This window comes from Watersipora subatra, chromosome 3 (assembly GCF_963576615.1).
Source record: "Watersipora subatra chromosome 3, tzWatSuba1.1, whole genome shotgun sequence".
NCBI lineage: Eukaryota > Metazoa > Bryozoa > Gymnolaemata > Cheilostomatida > Watersiporidae > Watersipora > Watersipora subatra.
The window spans coordinates 5,408,348-5,430,908 of NC_088710.1; the positions used below are offsets into that span (position 1 = coordinate 5,408,348).

The 22,561-nt window shown below is 34.1% G+C and overlaps 1 protein-coding gene across 1 annotated transcript in view; it reads right to left on the reverse strand.

Annotated features, from left to right (window-relative positions):
- LOC137390271 (chymotrypsin-like elastase family member 2A) overlaps positions 1–19,507 on the reverse strand; it is a 35,462-nt gene extending 15,955 nt beyond the window's left edge. Inside the window, exons 1-2 of the mRNA XM_068076606.1 lie at positions 19,333–19,507; positions 5,245–5,335 (exon numbers count right to left, since the gene is read on the reverse strand). Of these exons, the coding sequence (XP_067932707.1) occupies positions 5,245–5,335; positions 19,333–19,507 (266 nt within the window). The remainder of the gene's footprint in view (positions 1–5,244; positions 5,336–19,332) is intronic.
- Between the last annotated feature and the right edge of the window lie 3,054 nt (positions 19,508–22,561).

The following is a 22,561-nucleotide window of genomic DNA, read 5'->3' on the forward strand; positions in this document are numbered from 1 at the left end:
TTTGCTTTCTATAATTTCTTGAAATATTCCTACTACATTCTCAATTGGCCTGGCCGCTAGTGAACATCTAACAGCATAGAACTTTGAAAATTCAATTTGAATGCTTTATTAGTAGAAAGGAATAGATTCTAACCAAATTAATGTCCCGCAGTAGTAACATACCTATGGCCTTACGGGGAGTCAAAAAGAGGTGCATCCTGTCTGACGCAGAGAGGGCGTATGGTTTGGTTAGAATATATCCGGTTTCTAGTTTACTCTAGAACACTCGGCCAGATAAACACACATTTTAAAAGTGTGCTTGTGCAGACTCAATTAGCAAAAAATTCAACTATGTATTATTAATGCTATTTTAAAGTGCGTCTTATAGATCATTAGTATGGGAGCGTGCGGCGATATTCATTAACGCAATCCTAGCAGATGAGTCATCTGCACATAAAATTGATTTATTTTAAAAACCATAGAGAATGCATTAAAACATTTTTTTGGACACAAACACTGAAAGGATCAAACAACAAAGTTTTTAGTAACGGCAGGAAAGTCTCTATCGTTTGTTGAAGAATTCGCCGAGAATTATCTAAATTAAAACAAAAAGATATTATGTTGTCAGTTTTGATCAAATTCATAAACATATAAAGAGGTGATTAGAAATAGCTTGAATCATTCTATGAACAACTTTAGCAAAATTAGAAATCTTTTTCTCAGTTGGTAGCTAACTAGAGCGATTCCTAGAAGCTATGATGGTGCAAGGAAGCTTAGATAAATCCTAGTTATTTATAGACTGGTCAGCCATAGCCTGGTTTCTTGCTAAACAATGGGGTGACTCAATTGCGCTAAAGAAAATCCTTAGCTAGGGTGATAATGATAGATTAGAAAATGAAGAATTAACATTTTTATGGCAAAATTGGTTTAATAATTCTATCTCAAAAGGCCCTGGGTTATCACACATCCGAGTGACATTATGAGCAGGTGAGGTACATGGAGGGCAGGTGCTTGCTTGATAGATGGTCACAATTTAGGTCTACAGCTGGAAATTAGGTATAGTTATCCAAGATCAGCTGTTTCTAATAAACAACCTTAACATGGAACACACTTATGAATAAATTTTATCTTATTAGAATTCATGAATTGAATGCTCTAAATATTTCTTCACTGAATGATGAGCCCTCTATCAAAACTGCACCCTTACATAAAAATTTTCATAGATGAAAAGCCACAAGCACTCTTGACTAGCCTGATGCATGTTCCAACAAAATAAGACCTATGCTCTGGCTGCGGCCCGTAGCTGCTGGCCGTGATTGCAAGAGTTAAGTACCATTCAAATCTTCACACACGCCAGCAGACATTACCATCCCAAAAGCGCTGAACTAAAGACTGGCATGAGATTGCCGCCGGGGGACCGCCACCTACTGTATGTAAGAGCCACAGTTATAAACTTCCGTTATTTGCTGTAAACAACCATATTCTAAATGACCTTGTAGCCATGTTCTAAGCGATTTCCTGTAGCAGCTTAGCACTGTGATCACAGTGTGATCACACTGTGATCACGAACCACAGAGCCTCATGCCACGAAGCTTTAGTGCATGAGATTGTTGCTGAGGGTCTGGTGGCTGATGCAGAGAACCATGCTAACTTCCTTGTGAGAATTGCTGCTATTCAAATCCTTCAAGTATTGTGTCATACAACAGGAAACTCGTAAGTAGGGTTGAAACAGCTATTTAGAAAATTGTCATACTCAATCCTAAAGCCTTTTTATATGGGCCATTGCAAACTCTACACTAAAAGTTCTATGAAAGGTGAAACCCTAATATCTGCATCAAAATAGCAAAGATTTGGTGTAATATCACAAAACAACTATTGGTAGTTGGTATGTTACATTAGTCTTTGGAGTTATCTCCCTTTTACATCATACATTACCATTTGCTTTACCCATATGCTGTGATAAGGTAACATAACACTACAACGATAAAAAAAATAAATAATCCAAATAAAAATTTAGCAAAAAATTTAAATTTTATGAAAAGTTGAACAAAAATTGTGCGGCAGTTCATATTTTAAAGTAATCATAAAATATTAAAATAATATATTTTAAAGTGATATTATTTTATGTTTTATATTAACAAAAATAATGCCTTGCATGATAAAAGTTATACAGCAAAGCTAAAAACCCAGCATTTGTATGATTTTCATATGAATTCTGATATACGCAACAGGATATGAATGATACAGCGAGCTCAAAATAACAACAAAAAACCTTTTGGTTGGTTATATGAAAGCTAATGGATAAATGATAAACTGGATGGAGGCTAGGAAGGCTTTGTTGGAGACACTTGATATGGTGGCAGGTACTGGAGAGCTTATTCCTCTCATATAGACCTCCTGCGTTGAAGTTCTCACAACGGATGAGTCAGCCCGAGAGAGATTAATTACTCACCATTTGCCATCGACACCGATACTCAGCTATTTCAATTGCCAGTGGCAATAAAGACACGAAAATGCGATCATAAAAACAGGCTCAGTATAATCTCCCAAAAAAGACATTAGGGTTAGAAAAAAATGTAGAATTTGCTCTAAAACCTGAAGTGATTCATGTTTAAGGTCATTCATCAACCTTTCGAGTCATCGAATGCTGTGACAGATATTCGAGCATAATGTGTGAGCGCGTTTACTTCTACGACGCATTTCTGTATGCTCTAAAACCCGGTGTGGCTGGAAAGAGCTTCAGCCATGACTTGCATTTCTCAAGAAACTTTTATGGTCCTTCCTGAAGAGGCTGCCTCGAACAAACTGTTTAAACTTCTATTTCATTCTGGGCAAATGAGAGCGCGTGCCGGAGATACAGCATGTTTTAGGTATTACAAACTACAAATGGACATTAACGCAACCAAAATGGCCGGATTAGTGTTTAAGTCAATCTGTGAAAAAAACATTTGACAAAAAGGAAGCACTCAATGATATCTCACCGACCTTTTTGATAGCTATCGGAGTACAACCTAACTCTTAACTATACTATTTCTCAGCTAGCTTGGAATATTGATCAAAAGAAACAGAAGGAGACAAACCATAAGAGCTAGGAATAAGTGTACTAATGCCCAGAGAGTTATGACACAGCTAAATTGGAACTAACCATGTATATGGACAACAAGGCAGAGTATCTGTATAGGATGGCGTACGAAACCCTCTGCTATATCAATATGGCAGAGAAGGTGTTTGTCTGCAGATGGTAATAGATTGTGTTGGTAGCAATGTTTTGTGTGAATTAATAAATAATATAATATAATAAAGGCTTTACCTGTTTACACAGATGTTTCAGCAAGCTGGTGCAGAGACTGGAGAGAAATTAAAAACATTACCAACCTTGCCAGTTTTGCTCAAAGTTCTAATTTTTATATAAAACTTTCGCTAACTATACGCCGGCCTATAAACATACTGCTTCAAGGTCATTCTGAATGCTGTTTTTTTACATTCTTGCTTTTTTTGGACAACTGGTAGGGCCTACTTATTATAGTGGTATCCTTGTCATTTTTAGTGATATCATGAAACACACGCCAGACACCAACAGAAATAAATAATGAGACACACACATGAGTGGTTGAAAAATCTGAAACATCAACATGATGGAGCCAGGGTCAATGTCACTAAAAGGTCATGTCAAGTACATATATACGTGAATCAGTGTAAAAACCACCTGTGTACCCAAATTTACAAATATTGTTGTTTCCATATACAATGAGTGTATGCTGCAGAGATACCTATACTATTGCACAACTCATTTGGGATGACAACTCCAGATGCATGGTGCGCATTTCAAAATACGCAACTTCACATGACAGAATGGAGCACCGAACATCAAAAACTGAAAATCAATTTGCTTGCAGCTTTTATCCTGTACAAAAATATTTCGAGCCAAAAAAATTATTAGCCAGTATATTTTCAGCAAAAACATGCAACTAACTCCACACTCTAACTAGCCAAATATACACAGAGTTAGATTTTTAGGTTTTAGGTTAGATTTTCAGAGTTAGGTTTTTTGTATAAATATGGTTTCGAGGAAATCCATAATTAGCTCAAGCTCTAAGTAGTCGTAAACTAAAATTTGCATGTTAATGACTTACATCATACCATAACTTCCTACATCATGGTTATAGATTATGAGTTTATAGAAAAACTCAACCATGATTAAGCAAAGTTGAAAACTCAAGGAAAATTGCGCATAAAGCTCTTAACCTACCACGCTTCTATGACTAGGGCAGGTCTCTCCTAGGAGTCACTGTTCCTTTAATTATACACTTCCCTATAAGTTTTCACACTGTCAGAGGTCACAATATGTAACCAAAATTCTATGTTAGCGATGATTGCCCTAGCAATGAGTCAATAGGTCCACCAGACTATGTCACAGCAAAGCCAATCTTATCCCCTTTAAACAACTGCAGCCATTTATCTTTGTGAATTTATAAGAACATCAAACTATTTTTGAGCTTATTAATATAAGTTTTAATAAATATTAATAAGCATTTGTGTTACTTTTTTACTTTTAAACTTCAAGCTGCATTAAATTAAACCGATACAAAGCTTATATAAAATACGCATGCTTAGATAGTAGTAAAAGAAATAACACAGAGTTAAAATTCACAAAGATTACTAATTTTATTCTAGGGCCAGTGAATATGTCCTGGTGATTAAAATTTGTTATCAGAAAAACTGTGAGATTTGAGACTGTAAAAGGGATTTATATAGAATGTACATTCATTTTATTTTATTGTTTCAAAATTCCTATCTTAGGTTCTTTGCCAGCATTTGAAAAAAAGCGGTAATTGATAGTAGCTGGTGTTTCGTGCAAAGCTTTTTACATTGCTACCCTGTCCCCCACCCTTCCTTTGACGCCGCACCGCTGACTAGCAACAAAATCAAACTACGGAAAAGTAATTTTTGGTAAAGATGTGGTTAGGAATTACTACCAACCCACCAAATAGATTGGTAAATTCATTGTAAACAAATTAGTATAAACATACTGCCTCGAAGAAGCGGGAAACTTATAAATAAATTAAATATTTAAATTTCATTACTGAAAATTAACTACTTCCTACTTTTAACAGCACCTTCTAGCATTTTTAACATTTCCTTACCTAGGGTATCATATGATGCAGCAAATTCTCCAAGTACTTTAAAAGCATGAGCTCTCCACAGGTTTAGTTTTAGCTAAAAAAATACATTACGAAGGACAACTCTTGCAGGTGTTTTACTTACCGAAACTTAGGCAGCAGGTCTGGAAGCCCACAACCCCCAACTTTTAAGTATTCATCATCTAGGAATTTTGCTAACCACTTCTTCCAAATTCCTAAAAAGGAAACTGGTGAATCAAATATAAAAGCACAAAAAATTGCATAATAATCAGGTACTATGTACTTGAAACTCTGCAAATCCAACAAAAAACCATTCAAAAATCTTTTATCGTAAATTATCTTAGATCTTTTAATTATTTTTAGATAAATTGCCGAACAAAGGATTTAGCTTTAAAAATTACTCATTTGCTAGCAGACCAGAGATTGAAAAGCGATAAGATCCGGTAAGTGGCCAACCGATGAAGTCCAGCTAACTACGATTAGTCAGCAGAAATGGGTTGTCAATTATAATCAGTTTTACATTTGAGTTCCTGCTACACAAAACCTGAAGGCATTAGTAACTTGCCAAACAGGAACTAGTACTGCAGTTTATTAAAAACTGACCATTATTTTCAATAAAGCGGATCAAAAATAGGTTTGACAAGTTGTCATGCGTCACGGAAAATAATTTTTTTTGGGTATGCAGCTGATAAACTACTTTCCGTAACTTAAGCTAATTAATATCCTATTTTCTTTGTGTCAATTGTAACTGTAATCCAAAGACTGACACTGTCTGTTCTATGACCAATATGCGAGTAAGCAAGTTCTCTGAACTGCACTGACTCTCTGAGCAACAGTCGTCATTCCCAATGCGATGTAACGAGTTCAAATGACTTTGAGTAGATTTGATTGGCTCTCTTAGAAAAACACTAGCAAAAGTTAAAAAGAAAATTTAAAAAATTGTGTTTCATCTGGTTTCAGCTTGACAATAGTGCGACTGAAGATGATGATGGCAAGTGTGAAACCTCCCTATTAATATGGTAGAATTTTAAGCTAGCCAGACAGAGCCCAAGGTCTACAGGATTCTCTTTCAGTAAGCCGATTACTTAATATTTGGACTTGTTATATAATCTTAAAAAATTTAGAGACATGACAAACTTGATTAACTATTGGTAAAAATAAAAACACAATTATAGTAATAATATTATTAATATAAATAATACTAATAGTACAGATATATAGTAATAAGTAGAATCTTTTGCCAGATAAACAATCAGCAGTAAAACCCTTAATAAACCAATAATAATAAAGTAAAGGTATTTTGATTTGTAACAAAAACTTAAAAACAAAAAACAAGGCTTTTTCATTGGCTCAATACTCATTCAACTTATATTACTAAGCAACAAATACTTTCATCGCATTTGCCAGATTCATGCAGAAGCGCAAGTAAAAACAAAAATTACTATTTGAGGTGAACAACAGTCTATCATCATATTCAATACTTGAACACATATGAGCCACCAAGTGGTGGTAATCTATATACCACTATAACAACCAAACTATAAAGTTGCTCCGCTTGAGTATTTCGGCTTGTCAGAGCCACAGAAATAATATCCTATGGAAAGTATGTCAGCAGCTGCCATTTTTCTCAGTCAAAATGGTTTCAGCTATTCAACGCATTATTTAAATTAAAAATAATGGCTCAGCTATACAGTGTCAAAGAGCATTGAGCATTAAACTCTAAAGCATATATCAACGTATGATTATTTAACAGTTATTGTATATGCGGTGTTTAGAGGATGACCTGCTAGCACTTTGTCTCAAGACAAACAGGCACCTTGTAGATATATTAGACAAATTAGACAAGTCCTTTGAAATATGCTGCCTTACGATAGCTGTCAGAATTGATAAAACCCATGAGATAAAAATAAGATGACCATTATTGCTAACAAAAGGAGCAGCCTTTTTGACTAGATGTGATAACCGGTCTTATCAGCACAATCTTCCTGGAAAAGAAACAGTAATTTGACATCCTCTTTTGAACAGCAATATATTCAGTAAACTTGTTAAAAGTAAATTAATTTTAAGCTGAGCCAAAATAAGCTGCAAAGAGAAGCAAGTAGAAGATGCATGACATAATAGGGGTGATAGAGAGTGAGCTGGCAGGAGGGAACGTGACCGGAGGAGACACTCTCCTGTACTCTATTTATAATCGCCTGTCAAAAACTATTTTTATCAATAATGCAAATAAAGCAAGCGAACCGGAACTAAACAACTTTGTGAAAGTTTCAACTTATATTATTGGTAGCTACAAATCTGTGCTTGCGTACAGAACAAGCAAACGTGATGTCATTAACCTATCATCAACCTTCTTACCAGAGGAAGTGAGCTAGCCAAAAAGCACAAAGCGATATTTTTAGGACGATAATGGGTTTTCAATTCAAAAAGGTTAGTTAGGACTCCAATATTATAAAATTTCAGTTTTTAGCAAAAAATTTGCAAAGATGCAAAAACCCTAAAAACAGCTTAACCAATGTACTTATTCAAATATCATGGATGCATGTTAACTCATTACATACCATGAGCCGCTTAGTGCAGCTCAGCGCAGTGTTTGCAAGATGCCAAGAGCCGAGTGAGGCAGATTTAGTAGACTTTGTACAAATTGTTTCTAATTGGTGAGTAGGTAATAAATTAGCCTATTGTGTACATACTTAAACGAAAGGAAATAATTTTGAACCAATAGAAATCATGTTTACAGCCTGTCCTGAGCTTAGCTTTGCAAAAAATCTTTTATCTTTATCACATTTTCTTGCTTTCAATGACCAGACACAGCAACGGAGGTTTCACAAACTGTAGATCAATAGTCTTCTGATGATTCCCTATTAAACAATAATTATACTAGTAAGAGCGAGAATTTTATTTTTAGCAGTAATAATAATACCGTAAGCTGTAATAATGTCAATAACTCGTTCGACTCCGAACATTCCCAAGTTGTTATTCCCGATAGTAGCGAAAATGGCTGAATAGGAGTCCGAACTCTGAACTCTGAACTCTGAACTCTGCAACACATTGGTAGCCTTTCTATGGCATAAGCTGGTCTAAACTTTTAACTGATTATTTTGGTATCCAATATTTTCCAAAAACCGTGTGATTCAACAGTTATGACCACTGATATGGGCCCTTATCAAATATTAGGTTTTATGGAATATTTAACTGTTCGGATAAAAAAACTAATTCATTAGCGAAACATTTATTGGCTTATCCATGTTTATTGTTTAAAATAACAGCAATAACAGCACTGAAAAATCTTAGAAAATTCCCAAATATGGCAGCAAGTGTTCATTCAATAAAAGAAATTACTCTATAGGATGCCAATCAGCCAATGCTGCTGTTTTATTTCTGTCAACTGATAGTGTCACTTGAGTGGCTGTCATTCTCTGCCAGTCAGGGTGACTATATAATATAATGACAAAACTCGAATAGCGTACAGTGTGCCCTCAGATTACGATGACCTTGTTATACGATTTTTCTGCCTTACGATTTGGAAAAACAATGTTTTTTGCTCTCGCCATTTTTGACATTTTTTACCATACAGCGTCAACAAAAACTTTTCTCAAAATTCAAATTTGGAAATTTGTTTGCTAAATTCAGCAGAATAATGAAGATGGCGATATGTTATTTGCCGAAATCCCTTCTACAATGCATGAAAGAGATATGCTGCTCGCTCTCTCTCTCAGTTCAGCGTTATCTGTTTCCAGTTATAGTGAAAACAAAACTGGCAACAGGTAATAAAATTTTCGTTAACAACAGAGTTTAGTAAAATAAATACTAAAACTTAACTTTAAGTGTGTGTTTAGTAAGCTAAATCCATTCAAGTTAAATTTAATGTTTACATTATACGTCTGTCTCGAAGATAAGGACCCTATGGTACATACTGCATGTAGTACACTGTCCTGTTACATTTTCTTGCAAATCATAACTACTAAATACACTAAAGTTACTATAAGTAACTATAGTTATTAAGGTTAACATTTTATATTGTTACTAGTTTTTAATATGTACAGTACGTATATAAAATTTTGATGATTTTTATCAGAGATTGTTTGCATTAGATAATTAATATGGGTTTCTATACCCCTCTATATGACATTTTTGCCTTCCAATGCCGACACTAGAATGAATTCAAATCGTATGTAGAGAGGTTTCTGTACTAACTAGTGAGATTGCTACTTAGTTAAAATGAGTTCTTTTTTAATCGCAAACAATATTGCTTCCATCTCATTCAGTCATAGTATTTTTACTTGTAGTATCCATTTGTACTTTATTAGATGTTAAAATACTTTATTAATTTTAGATGTCATGTGAACAGCAGTTAGGGTTTGTTATATATGCAAGTATCTTTTATTTTGGAACCAAAACCCTACCATTTGCTGATATACTTTCCTGCAGGTATTAACAAGAAATTCATCAATAAGGATACCTACATACGCGAAGATAAGTTCCATTAAGATTCATGCAACATGAACACTTGACTGAATATTTTTAAAATGAGAATAAATTTTCATGCTCCAGAGAAAATTGTTTATGGCGGTTTTTGCAAAAGGAGAGTGTCTCCGAAGGCTTGTCACAGTTTTTTGGCCGCAATCATGAGAAATTGGGCAAAGTTAAAAATATCCCTAGTCAAAATAGTAGTATTTGAGTGATGGGGGGAAAGGGGCTTTAGCTAGAGGCCATTCCTCTATATCCAGAGCTAGACCATTTGTCATGTCAGCCAATGGGACGAGTATAATTGAAGTGGCTCAGAACCTGGTCACTTGACGGGGGAATTTTCTGTTTTTGTCACGTCTTGCACATGCCCAGTTGCATTTAATCATGTATCATGATTAATATTAGACACTGGCCACAATGCTATATTCTATCACAGCAATATTGCAATAACCCACTACTAATAACCCAATACTGTTAAGAAATATAAGATAAGATATTATGCAAAAATGTGCATAAATAGTTGCAGAATCTTGCATAAGATTATTGTACACAGAGAGATATTTGGAAAATGTATAGAAAAATAGAGAAATGTATAAAAAAAATACAAATCTCGAAAAAATTGGTAAGATTTGGCATGAGATATTAAATATTAGACAAAAACAGAAAATTTCTCCGTCACGTGACCAGGTTCTGAGCCACTCCAGTTATACTCGTCCCAGCCAATGAGTCTTTTGTAGATTAGGGTGGTCTAAACAGAGTGGTCTAAACATGGTGGTCTAAACAGGGTGGTCTAAACAGGGTGGTCTAAACAGGGTGGTCTAAACAACTGTGCATTCTTTTCAGTGTTTTTGGCCTATTAAAAACTGTTTTATTAAAAGCTGCTGTCTGGCACTTTAGTTTATCACAGTGAAGCTATAATAGCTGACTCATAAGCACGACATGAACTATTGTCATGGTATGAGAAGACAACTGCACCAAGCTTAAAATTGTAGTGACAAGTTGACTTTATTGGTACTCTATTGTAAATTTGTGAATTTCATTATAAATCTTTAGTAAGAGTCGTGTTTGTGTGGCTGAAAAAAAATTGCATCATATGGGATTCGAACTTCCAACTTTCAGCAATTTGAGATTACCTCTCTAAAATCTGCACCAACCAACCATCTCGCTGTACTCTGGAATAGTTGTCTCTATGCTGATTACACATGACAATCTCACACGGCGCATTAGACTGCCAGGGTACCAGTGTGATATAATGAGTTAATGTGATATAATATATAGTGAGAGCCGTGTACATATATCTGAATGAAGCTAATGGTAAAGGTTGAAAAAAATATTGCAGTATACGGGATTAGAACTGGCAACAACCAACTTCAATAGCCACCGCACTCCTACCCGCACCAATAGTTTGCCTTTCATGATGTTGAATCGTGCATATGCTTACTCTCAGTGCTTAATTGACAGACTTGACAATATCTTGCAGCACACCTGACTGCCAAGATACTGGTTTGAACTCAAAGTAAAGGAGCATCACACCGAATTTATGGGACGACTAAACCTCCTTTTGAGAATGACTATTTGCCTTCCTTAAAGCAGCTAAAGAAATGAGCATTTCATGGACAGCAGTTAGCAATGGATGAGCGCACGTGTGACTAGAAATCGGTCAAAAGTAGAATTGGTCTAGGCAGTAGAGAACAGATCAGTCATCGTAAGAAGCTTAGATAGGGCTCAGTGTGTCAACGGAACAGTATCGGCCACAACAGGCAAGTTGAACTTACAATATTTCCCGGTGATCGGCGAAAAGTTTCATTCATTTGTGCGTAATTGGAGATATAAAGGAAAAATGAGTAATTTAATTGGATATGCAATGTCGTCTACAGTAATAAAACTCCGTTATGATGAGGATTAGCCAAAGAAAAATAGTTAATAATCTGAGATAATCTAATGCAGAGATTATCTTAGTTCGTGTATAATTAGTCTAGAAGTGGGAGGAAACATTGCTTTGACATGCGCATCATTGTTATCCTAGCGAAAAAATTAAGTGCATTTTGATTGTTTGAAGATTTGTCACTCACTTGAAAAGTCTCATTCTATTCACGTCTTGGTGAGACTGTTGATACGGAAACTGTCTTAGTTACCACCTTATCAAATATGAGTTATTTCAAGGCCAACTGATACATCTCTCGATTCAAGAATTCCCAGATTCACACAAGGATTATTTTTCGGAGGTTACTTGAATCACGCAAAGACTGCAAAGTTGCATTTTACTTTCAGCTTTCCGCGCTAATTCAATGACATCTGGGAAATGACAGGAAGGATGAGCGATAGATTTTATTTGCATTATACCAATTGTCTCGCATATAGTGCTGAAGATTAGTGAAACCTTTTTCATTGATGGTATTGCATTTGCTAGTGAATTGTCAAAGCCTAAAAGTACTGTAGAGTGTTTGGCTGCTTCAGATAAGGAAAAGCTGCTTCAGATAAGGAAAAGGTGACGTCGAAAAGTGCAGTTTTATGGAAACTCTGTCTCAATGATGAAACGACAGTATTTAGCTTAAACTAAGATTACACAATGACTCTAACTGCTCACAACCAGTTTACTAGCAGAAGTGTTAGTATCTGCATTTCGTGTCATTACATCAGCAGCATATACTCATGGAATAAATTAGTAGATACCTTTCAATCAAACCCCATTAGTGCTTTGTCATACAAGTGAGTACACACTGAACTAACTGTTAAGTGTAACTGTTCAGTGTAACTGTAACTAACTGTTGTTTTTTTCCCCTTTTTTGTTTTACTATTGTTGTTTGGCCTAATTTGAAAAACATTTCTATTTGTGAAATGAAATTATTGCCAATAAAGTTCTATATATATAACTAGTTTGACTTCACTGTTGACTCCTTCGCACTATATACCATATATACATGTGTGAGTTGTACTGGCGTGTAAGAACAACTGTAGCTCTGGTCATTGAATCATTGAGTACAATAACACCTGTACATCAAATGCGGCGAGCTATATACTGTCAACGATCAATTCAAGTAAGCTGCAGATATGTTTCCAATACAGTTCGCTCTACTGAGAACGGCTAAGATCTTGAGGCCAGTGCGCAAACTTCCTGGTCTCTGGTAGGTGATCCGAGCTTGAGTATAGATTACCACCTGTTTGAGTTAACCCAAGCAAAAACAATTTGTTTACGTACATATATATATATATGGAATATATATATATAAGTTTTATATATAATATATTATGCATATATATGTTACAGTTATAGGTGTAACATGTAATATACATGTATGTAATAAGTATGTATACATTTTACATATGCATACATGTTACACATATAACTGTCACATCTATCTAGTTTATATATATATAAAACTTACAAAGGTCATAGAATACAGTTAACACAGTTAAAAACAATGGTGTATTTAGAAGCTGAAATTGAGGTAATACTGACACAACATAAAACATGCTCTTCCATCGCTGTACACCAAACAATAATACTAAAAACATCACTTCCCAGTTAGTTATCTGCTCTTGATGGTGCCGAATAACTATGTCCGCATAATTAATTCATTTGAAAGCTAACCAAATATTTCAAAGCTAAGAAGGAAAGAAAACTCCAAAATACTTAACTAAATTGCTTTTACGAACAGTCTTGCTGGATATTCTATCACTTAAGATCAACACAATTTTATAAGTTTTATAAAAAAAATTACAATATCAATTTCCCAGGCTATCTATGAGGATAAATGTGTCGTAAGACAACCATTTCCGGCTGACCTGCTCTTCATCGTGTGCAATGCCATAAAACAGCATACCTAAGTAAGATCAACGAGGCCATAAAAAGCCTTTGAATTACTTTATTTCCTGATGACTACATGAACACTGTCTACGAAGCGCCCGACTATTATGAACACTGTCTACGGAGCACCCGACTATTATGCTGTTTTATAAAGGAGCAATTTATAGCGAAGTGAAGTTCATTTACATTGCCACTTGCCCAAACTGGTTCACGACCTGGCTTCACATTTCAAAACACCTCGCTGTAGGCATAACACGAGACATTGCCAAACATTGAAAAGTATTTTGTGTAAATATATCTGATTTGTAATATTCGTGTGACAATAATCTAATTGGCTATTTGATAAGAGATCGTTGCACACACTCGGAATAAAATGGTGAACAGCCAGAGCTAAATATTCTCACTCTTATTAAAACTGAACATAAAGTTGTTGAAATAAAATTAGCTAAAAAGGCTCCAGCTACTGATGTGAACGCGAATGTCCGTGATATGGGCTCATGTTTCTAGCTACTGTGAACAAGTATGTTTATGACATGTGTCTTCAATAACATGTTATTGGGGCATGTTGATGTTTGCTCATGCTTTCTCATGTTTACATTTCATCGGCTAATTATCTTAACAATAAGACAACTCCTAATATTTTGAAAAGCTATCAAATGTGAGTCATGGCAATAACTCTTTTCATAACTGATATAGATATCAAATAAACATTAATGAACATTGATGATTTTAGATAATGTAACGGGCAGATACGCTGACTTATATGTTTAACGTGTGTAGATACTGGTGCATCAATCTGACGCTCTTTGCTCAATATCAGTATTTTAGAATATCAGTAAATATATGTATCCCGTTAAGATATTATACTCTAATAAATATGTGTAAATATGTTTATTCCTATTATAGAAACACTCTTATTTGTTTGTGATTTTCTTCTCATCCCAATTCTTCAATATCAGTTTAAAAATGAACTTGCACGAAATCCTAGTAGATTTTATCAGAAAGTATTTTTTTCGATATTTTTTTATCATTTGAGATTGTTGTTGATGTCTAAAGTGATCTGACTGCCAGGATGTTTCAAGGTTAAAATCGATAAAACTTCATCACGATTGAATTGCTCAGAAGAAAAAGACGTGCGAAGTGACATCACAAGTCGCTATCATTGCTATAGTTGATATCGGGTATTGTGTTCAAGTTACAGGCTTACTCATTTCTATTCTGTCTGTCTCTTTGCAATAATAATAATCACATTTTTACTTAATCTGAGCAATAGTTTTAATCGCGATCAAGTTTTTTCAATTTTGAAAATCTTGATACACTAAAAACAATCGCAAATGTTGAAAATATACCGATAATTTCTAATAAAATCTATTAAGATTTTGCCCAAGTTCATCATTAAAAACGCATTTTAAACCAGTAATAATTTTATTCAAATAAAAACTGTTTCTGCTAATACGGACATTATACACACATCTAATTAGAAAGAAACAATTAACTCAAAGAGGTTTCCTACTGACCATTTGTATCGGTAAAAACCTAAAATATCAACTATTTTTGAATGGGAGCCAAAGTTTTTTGCTTTCAGATGAGCGACTCTTAAATATAAGCGACTAGTTTACGGTCTTCAGTCAAAGACAGTCAAACAAAGTGTATATCGGTAAAACGCTGTATGTTAGTTCTGTACAAATAGTTATCAGTTTTTACTAAGTACCAAATACTTGTAGCAATATCGCAAATAGCTTGATAAATGGGCTCTGCAATACAAACTCTACTGCTAGAAGCAATAAATGAGAGATAGAAAAAATATTCATCAGGCTATTTGGGCCGTAAAGGAAGCTAGGAACCATTCTCGTTCTTTCCAAGTTAGACAAACTACTTAAGTAGCCTTTTTTTAATTTTATTTGAAGTTTTCATAATTCTTAATATGTTACAAAAGAAAAGCTGATCAGTAACTTTTGGTAAGTTGTTTTCTCCTTTCGACTTGTTTGTTACATTTCGGAGTCAGAAAAGACAACAAGACATAAGATGAGGAATAGCATTTCCTGATGCCGAGAGGCGGGGCTTGCGTATCTGTTAACCCCGCTTAGAAAATACCTGCTTTTCAAACTGCAGGTCAAACTTATATAAGGTCTTCTTATACATGTATGTATATCAACTGCCCAAGTTAAACTCTGCCAGTGATTTTATCAAAAAAATGTACAGCTAGTCATGATATTTTATAGTAAAAGTTAGCAACAGTCTTTAATTCAATTTTGTCCATTGCTATAGAGCGATATGCTGCCTACGCAATATAAATACATTGTTGTGAGGTGAGTGATAAAAACGCTGTTTGTGTTAAAAACAGCTGCTAGTTTAGCTGAATGAGAAATGCCATCAGTGATAATTTGACTAATTCTGATAGCAAACTCGGTATTCAGCTTACATAACTACCCCCAAGTATACCATAAGTTATTCCTTATAAATTATACTTTATGTTTTATAACACCATATATTTCGTTGAATTAAATTGAATGATAGATTTATAGGCTTCAACTCCTCATAAATGTTACATCATTTGCTAAAAGTACGAGATATAACTTACTAAGTCTTGGAATACCAACCACAATCTTAAATTTTAAACCAAAAACAGCAAAAAAACTTTGTGTTTTGCATTGTACGAGAGGAAAGTTTTGAAGATAATCAAGTTGTTAATAAGACATTACAGGGCTGAGATAAGAGCAAAAGAAAATGCATGGAAATAAAAACATCAGAGGTATCTTGTAAATAAAGCCGGATAGCTAAATGTAAAATAAAGTACATGTAGTTAGTAACTGTTTGAATTTTGAATAATAATTAAATTACTGGCTAATCGCCTGCTTTCGGTGGTTACCAAAACTATATATTAGCAAAAAAGGGTGAATTCCTTAAAATGAAAAGCCTATAGTTATTTGATTAAACCTCAGCAAACCTAATTGAATCACTTAATTAGTGATAATTTTCAGAATTCCCAGATACGCTAGACTATTAATCATGGGAAGTGTTTTTGAGTAGAGCTGGGTATTTATTTTATTTTCATTTTCCTGCTTAGCTTAAATGGCGAATAGTATCGACAAATCTTGATATATATCTTACTGGATCTACACAATATGGAGGAGGCACCACTTTATTCTTGATACCCTACTAGCAACTCAACCAACACCATTATAACTTATAAAATACTGTGACAAGACCTGAGGCTAAATTACTAGAGATGTTTTTTATTACAGTCAAAATAAACCTGATTAGAGTAGTTGCCCGCAATCAAATTAATCGTACACCTAATCAAAATATATAATAATAACATATAATAATAATATGTAATAATAATAATGATGAGCAACAATGATGAGTTCATCTGTTTTTGCTAAAAATAGGTTTTTTGTCATGTCATGGCAATCCATGTTATGTTCTATGATTGTGTAATCGTCACAAGAGTAATGTCTGCTGTTATTTCGTGCAAGTGTTTTTTTCTACCTATGGCAGCACATTTAAGATGTTAAGAACAATATCATTATTGAATGCTGCGGCACACTGATTAATACCAATTATTATTGTAGAAAGTTTACCGTAAGTGCGTTTTAATATGATTAAGTTTTGTCGATTCAATCTAGAAACATCCTGGCACTCAGATCACCTCAAACATCAAAAACAATTGCAAATGATAAAAAAATACTGATACTTTCTGATAAAATCTACTAACAATTTTAAGCAATTTCATCTTTAAGAAAGGGCTTGAGAATTGTGAACAGTTTACTGCGAGTAGATACTCTATCCACACTATCATGTCTTTTTAATATTTGCTATTCTAAGTTAGTTATTTTGGTCACATATAAAAGCAAAATAACCCTGAAATGATTTCCTCCCTCCATTAATAAAGAGGATTGCTAATTTATGTAATTGAGCCAAGTTTCAAGGTCAAGGTTAGCGCTTGGTACAAATAAACTATGCTTAAAGTTCAGGAGATCATTTTGCAAAAGTTAACTTATTGTACACATGTTTTGTAGTTTACATTCATTATAAATACCACCTTCTGTTTAGCGTGACGAAACACGTAATGTATTGCTCAATTTATGAGGAATCGTGTTTGTTTTGTCACTTGTAATGTGAACAGCAGAGAGCGAGTTGTATGAGGCATTGAAGTCGTTCATGTTAAGTAAACAAAAGACAATACTAGTAACAAACATAAGACTGTAGACCTTTAGTGACAGCTGAGTAATAATAGTAAATATTAGGAGAGAAGAAGTCATTGCAATGCTGCCATTCGGGAGGGTGGGGGTTAATAACGCGCCCCCTAGCTTCACCAAGTTAAGAGGATGACTATATTGATGAATTTAATTTTATCAAAATCAGCTTTCTATGATCAAATACAACATCATCTCTATAACTTATGGTTAAGCAAACTATAGCAAAATTTAAAAAATTGCACACCAAATTCCTATTACATTGGTGCTTTAGGGAACTAGCAACACTGAGCGAACCTTTCGAAATGTTTGGAAAAAACATTACATCAACATCGTTGGAAAAACCTAAAACTAAATGTCATTTAAGAACATTAACTCTATATGGAGGTAATTGGAGCCCAATTGCATCACTGATTACGTGTTTGAAGGACTTGAGAATTTCGATAGTACACGCATAACTTGATGTTGGATTTATCTTCTTTCATAACCAGCATTCCAATCTGCTTATAAAAATTTTCCCATTGCGGTACAGCACCTCTCAACCAAAAACTATTTTTGTGGTGCTTGCTAAAAACTGTCCAGTAATATGTGTAAAGAATAAGCAATATGATTATAGTAAGTACATGTAGAATACCAGACTAAATTAGCTATGGGTACCATCACACTGCAGTATATATCTAGGCATTTAGGTATTGATTGCGCAAATCTTTACTATAATAATAGCCGTGTTCGTCTGTCTGTCCAAAACCAAAGGAATAGCGTTAGGAAAAAATGTTGTACTGTGCAGGAATTAAATGCTGATATTCTGATCCGTTGTCAAGCGCTACACTGCGACACTCGACCACCTTTCTCCATCTAAGAATAATTGTGTGCATAGTTATTACACGTGATGATCTCTCATGGCGTGCATGACTGTCATCATCCTAGTAACCATATATTTTATGAAACACAGTTATGGCATCCAGAGAGAGAATAGTTGGGTTGGTTCTATCTAACCTTCTGTCTTCTTGTGAGCAACACAAACACCATAACGGCTTTACTGAAAGTTTTCTTAAAGTAAATGCCACTCGGGTTGGCTTGTAATCCTCCAAAGACTGACTCATAAGTGCTGAACTTTTCCCAGTTTTGTACGTGCTGGTTAGTAAAAAATAAAAGTTTCACACATTTATATCTATAAATCTCAATGTTTGTCTGTCTGTTTGTCTGTTTGCGTGTCTAGTTATAGAGATGAAGTTTCAGGAAGTAAAATTTCACTGCACACTGGATTTGAACTCTCAACCTCCAGTTCTGCAGGCAAGAATTTTCCAATACACTACGCCGTTCATCTTGCTATACTACGGAATAAATTGGGCACATGCTTATTACACAAGCTAATCGTTTATGGCTTCATGCTTAACACTGCAGCTGGCGTTATGTGTGAAGCTATACCAAAAGAAAAATGCATGCCTTAAGTAAAAAACAATGCTTAGACTCACATGGGCAGCAAGACTGTTGCAATCAGTATAGATCTGTAGTAGGCACTGCTGCCAGTACAGTATGAGTTACACAGAAATAAATACTGTACACAGAGATAAACACTGTACACAGAAATAAACATAACTTTTTCGTTTAGAGGTTAGAATGGCAATTGTTATATATGTTGAGTAAAAATAAATTTTTTGTGCAAAACTTTGTAATACCCATACAACACCGAGCATTCAGTTAGTACATGTACAAAAATTTATATAAAGATATTAACCTGAAGAATTGTGAGTGTGATTGGCACAGAGATCATCTGATTCGTCACTGCCCCAGAAACAGTCTTCATCTCCATCACAGACAAATCCAGCTTCAATTGACTTGTTCTCACCGCAGTCAAATGACGAATTTAAATCACCCACACCACAGGTAATCCAAATGGCTGCAAAAATCATACTAGTACTGATGAACTAATACCTAATGATTTGTATTCAACTGTTATCTTCCCATAAACCTTTTACCATGTTTAACAAAATAAGTTGACAAGTAGCATTGCTACTAGGCACAATTGTGGGAGTCAAGTTTGCATATTGCCACTAATCCTATACCGTAAACATGTTGTGATTAAAGGTTGCAGAACATTTTCTTGGATGTACTACATTATTAACCAAGTATGGGCATATGAGAAATTTCTTACTTCTTATGCTACATACACAGGGTGTGCGTAGCATTGCCATTGGCTAAGTTTTTTACCCAATATATTTGAGTAACTTAAGCTAGTCTAAATTTTTTGTAATAAAAACCACGTCCTCCCTCCCTTCTAGGCATTAAGACAAATTATTGCATTTCATGCCAATCAAACCTGTACATTCAATTGCACAGATGTGAAGCCAAATGCCCTACCACTAAACATGTGGCAATACGTTATTCCAAGATGTGGCAGTTAGCCTGCCACATCTTGGAATAATTGTGTCTATAATCGTCACGCGTCATGATCTCTCCCACAATGATGATCCTCAAGCATGCTAGATTATTTATATGCGCTACAATTATTCTATAGTATAGCAAAGTGGCTGCTTGGCGAAGTAATTAAAAAGCCTGTTCGCAAAACTGGCATTTTTGAGTAGATTTCCAGCGCGAAATGGTTTTTTCGTTCTTATAACTTCATTGCTATAAACTGGACATACGACAGACAAAGAAATACTCAAATTTATATACGTGTATATAGATTATGTAAAGGAAGGTTATTCTGGTTTTTGTAATAACATATTGCTTTACAGGATTAAGGCACAATTATAAATAGTGCAATCAATTATTATATGCTAGAAGTTTATTGATACAAGTTTCCAAATTGAATCGGATGCCAAATGTACTTGTTTTTCAGTATAGCTAGCTACAGATTCCCCAGCAAGTTAACATATTTATAAATATTTTAACTTTAGCGGTTTGTTATATACTTGGCTTTGTGGTTGAATCACCCCAAAATTAGCTTGTTTTTATTAGAATAATAGAAAACTATGAACATCTTAGTTTTGAACTCCCTAATCTGAACTCCCTAATCTTTTTATTACTCTTAGTTATTCGTTTAAATAATTTAAATAATTTTTTTTTACATACTTTGAGTTACTACTTTTTTCCAGCAAATTTTTAGCAGTAGCCAAATAAACCAGCAAGATAGCATGCGGATCTTTATATGACAAACGTTGATTTATTCGCTTGACATGTTAAACATACGGTAAACTGAAGCAAATGCCAAAAAAAACCATTTAAAAAACATCAAACTATAGTGAGCTTGTGTGCGGTAATTCTTCCATAAAATTCTGACTGCCTAGTAAGGGCTTTGTAAAACGTTTGAAAAAACAAAAAAGCAGATGCTCTCATATCATTATTATTGATCTTTGCTAATTTAATACACACTAATACTAAGTAGACGTTGAGCAAGTTTGAAAAGGTCACAAATTAATAAGCTTTGGTTTAGTCAGTTTTCAATAACTTGGAATTTTTTTGAAAAATGTGTAGAGAGTGGTTTTTATCAAGACACAACATTTCTAAAATTAAATTTTAACAAGCTTTGTGAAAAATTTTCTCATGGTGAAATATGCTTTTAAACATGTTGAAAAAATTAATGTTTGTGAATTAGCTTTTTGTGTACTCTTAGTATTACACCTCTTATTAAAATATCATCATTCGTGTTTAGCATTACTAAAAGTTGTCTTCTCTATAAGTAAACAACTCTGAATTTATATGCTTAACTCTTTTGCATTTTGCAGTATGTATGCTAACAGCAGTATGCTAACAACAAGATCTCTTGCTGTCTAATGCAAACGCTAAAAGAGTCAATCAACTTCAAGGTCAAGCAGCCTCCTATAATAGCAGTACTCAGTATTACCCTAAATAATGTATGTTTTAGTAATTCATAATTGGATTTATAGCTTATATATTTGTGCATTTATTTTTTAAGAATTTTCAACATTCAATATGTAATTATGTATCAAAGTCAGATAATCTTTTAATCATGATTAGTTCTATTTAGTGTTTCTATTTTTTTTTCTATTTATTTATTATTAGTTGTATTTAGATGGCTGGACAGCTACTCTGATATGAGGGTCTTTAGCGATGTCAATGTTTCTCTCATGACCTTGTAACCTAATAAATTAAATAGTGACTGATATGTGTTCATTCGCGGTGATGGAACAAACATCCATCCTTTCAACAATGGTTTTGTTTAGCTGAAATAAGAGTTTTTTTTTATAATGGAACATTAAAAAATAGCAGCGTAGGGCCTAAAAAAGTCATGTGCAGATAAATAAAAACTTTCATTCTTGGTTTTATACCAAAAATCTAGCAATGGCTCTTTGACATACAAATTAAATATATCACTAAAATATATAAATAAATGTTATTGCCCTCCTGTATTATAATATGTAATAATAAGATATAAAGAATACCAGATAGTAATAATACGCATGATATCTACAATAAATTGTTGTGAAACTTCATAAAAATTTAAAAATTTTGTTGTAATTTTGCAGTGTTTTAAAGTGTAGAGGTTAAAGCACGTATTTCATGTGACAGATTGTTTGACTATTACTATAAAAACAATGTGATGATTTAGCATGTAGCTATTTGCAGCATTCATGTTATTTGGCAGGCATAGACGGGTGTTATCAATCACTAAATTTAACGTAGTGATTGACAATAAAGAGAGCTTGATTTCGCTGTGTCAGATATGCCTAGATGAGGTTCCCATGATCCTTCCTGGTTTTTTATAATTCAACAGAGTTTTAGGTTAAACAACACATTCCTTGTTGCCCAGATGATAAAGTCATCAGAGAGAAAACACTCTCCACAAACACATTAATTAAGATATATAACTTACTAAATATTCTGATCATCTACTACATATTGTCTACAAAAATAAGCAAGGGGGTTTTAAACTTCCACAAAAAAGGCTTTAACTGAATGATTCAACCAAACTTCAAATTAAACCAATTAAAATTTCTAAAATG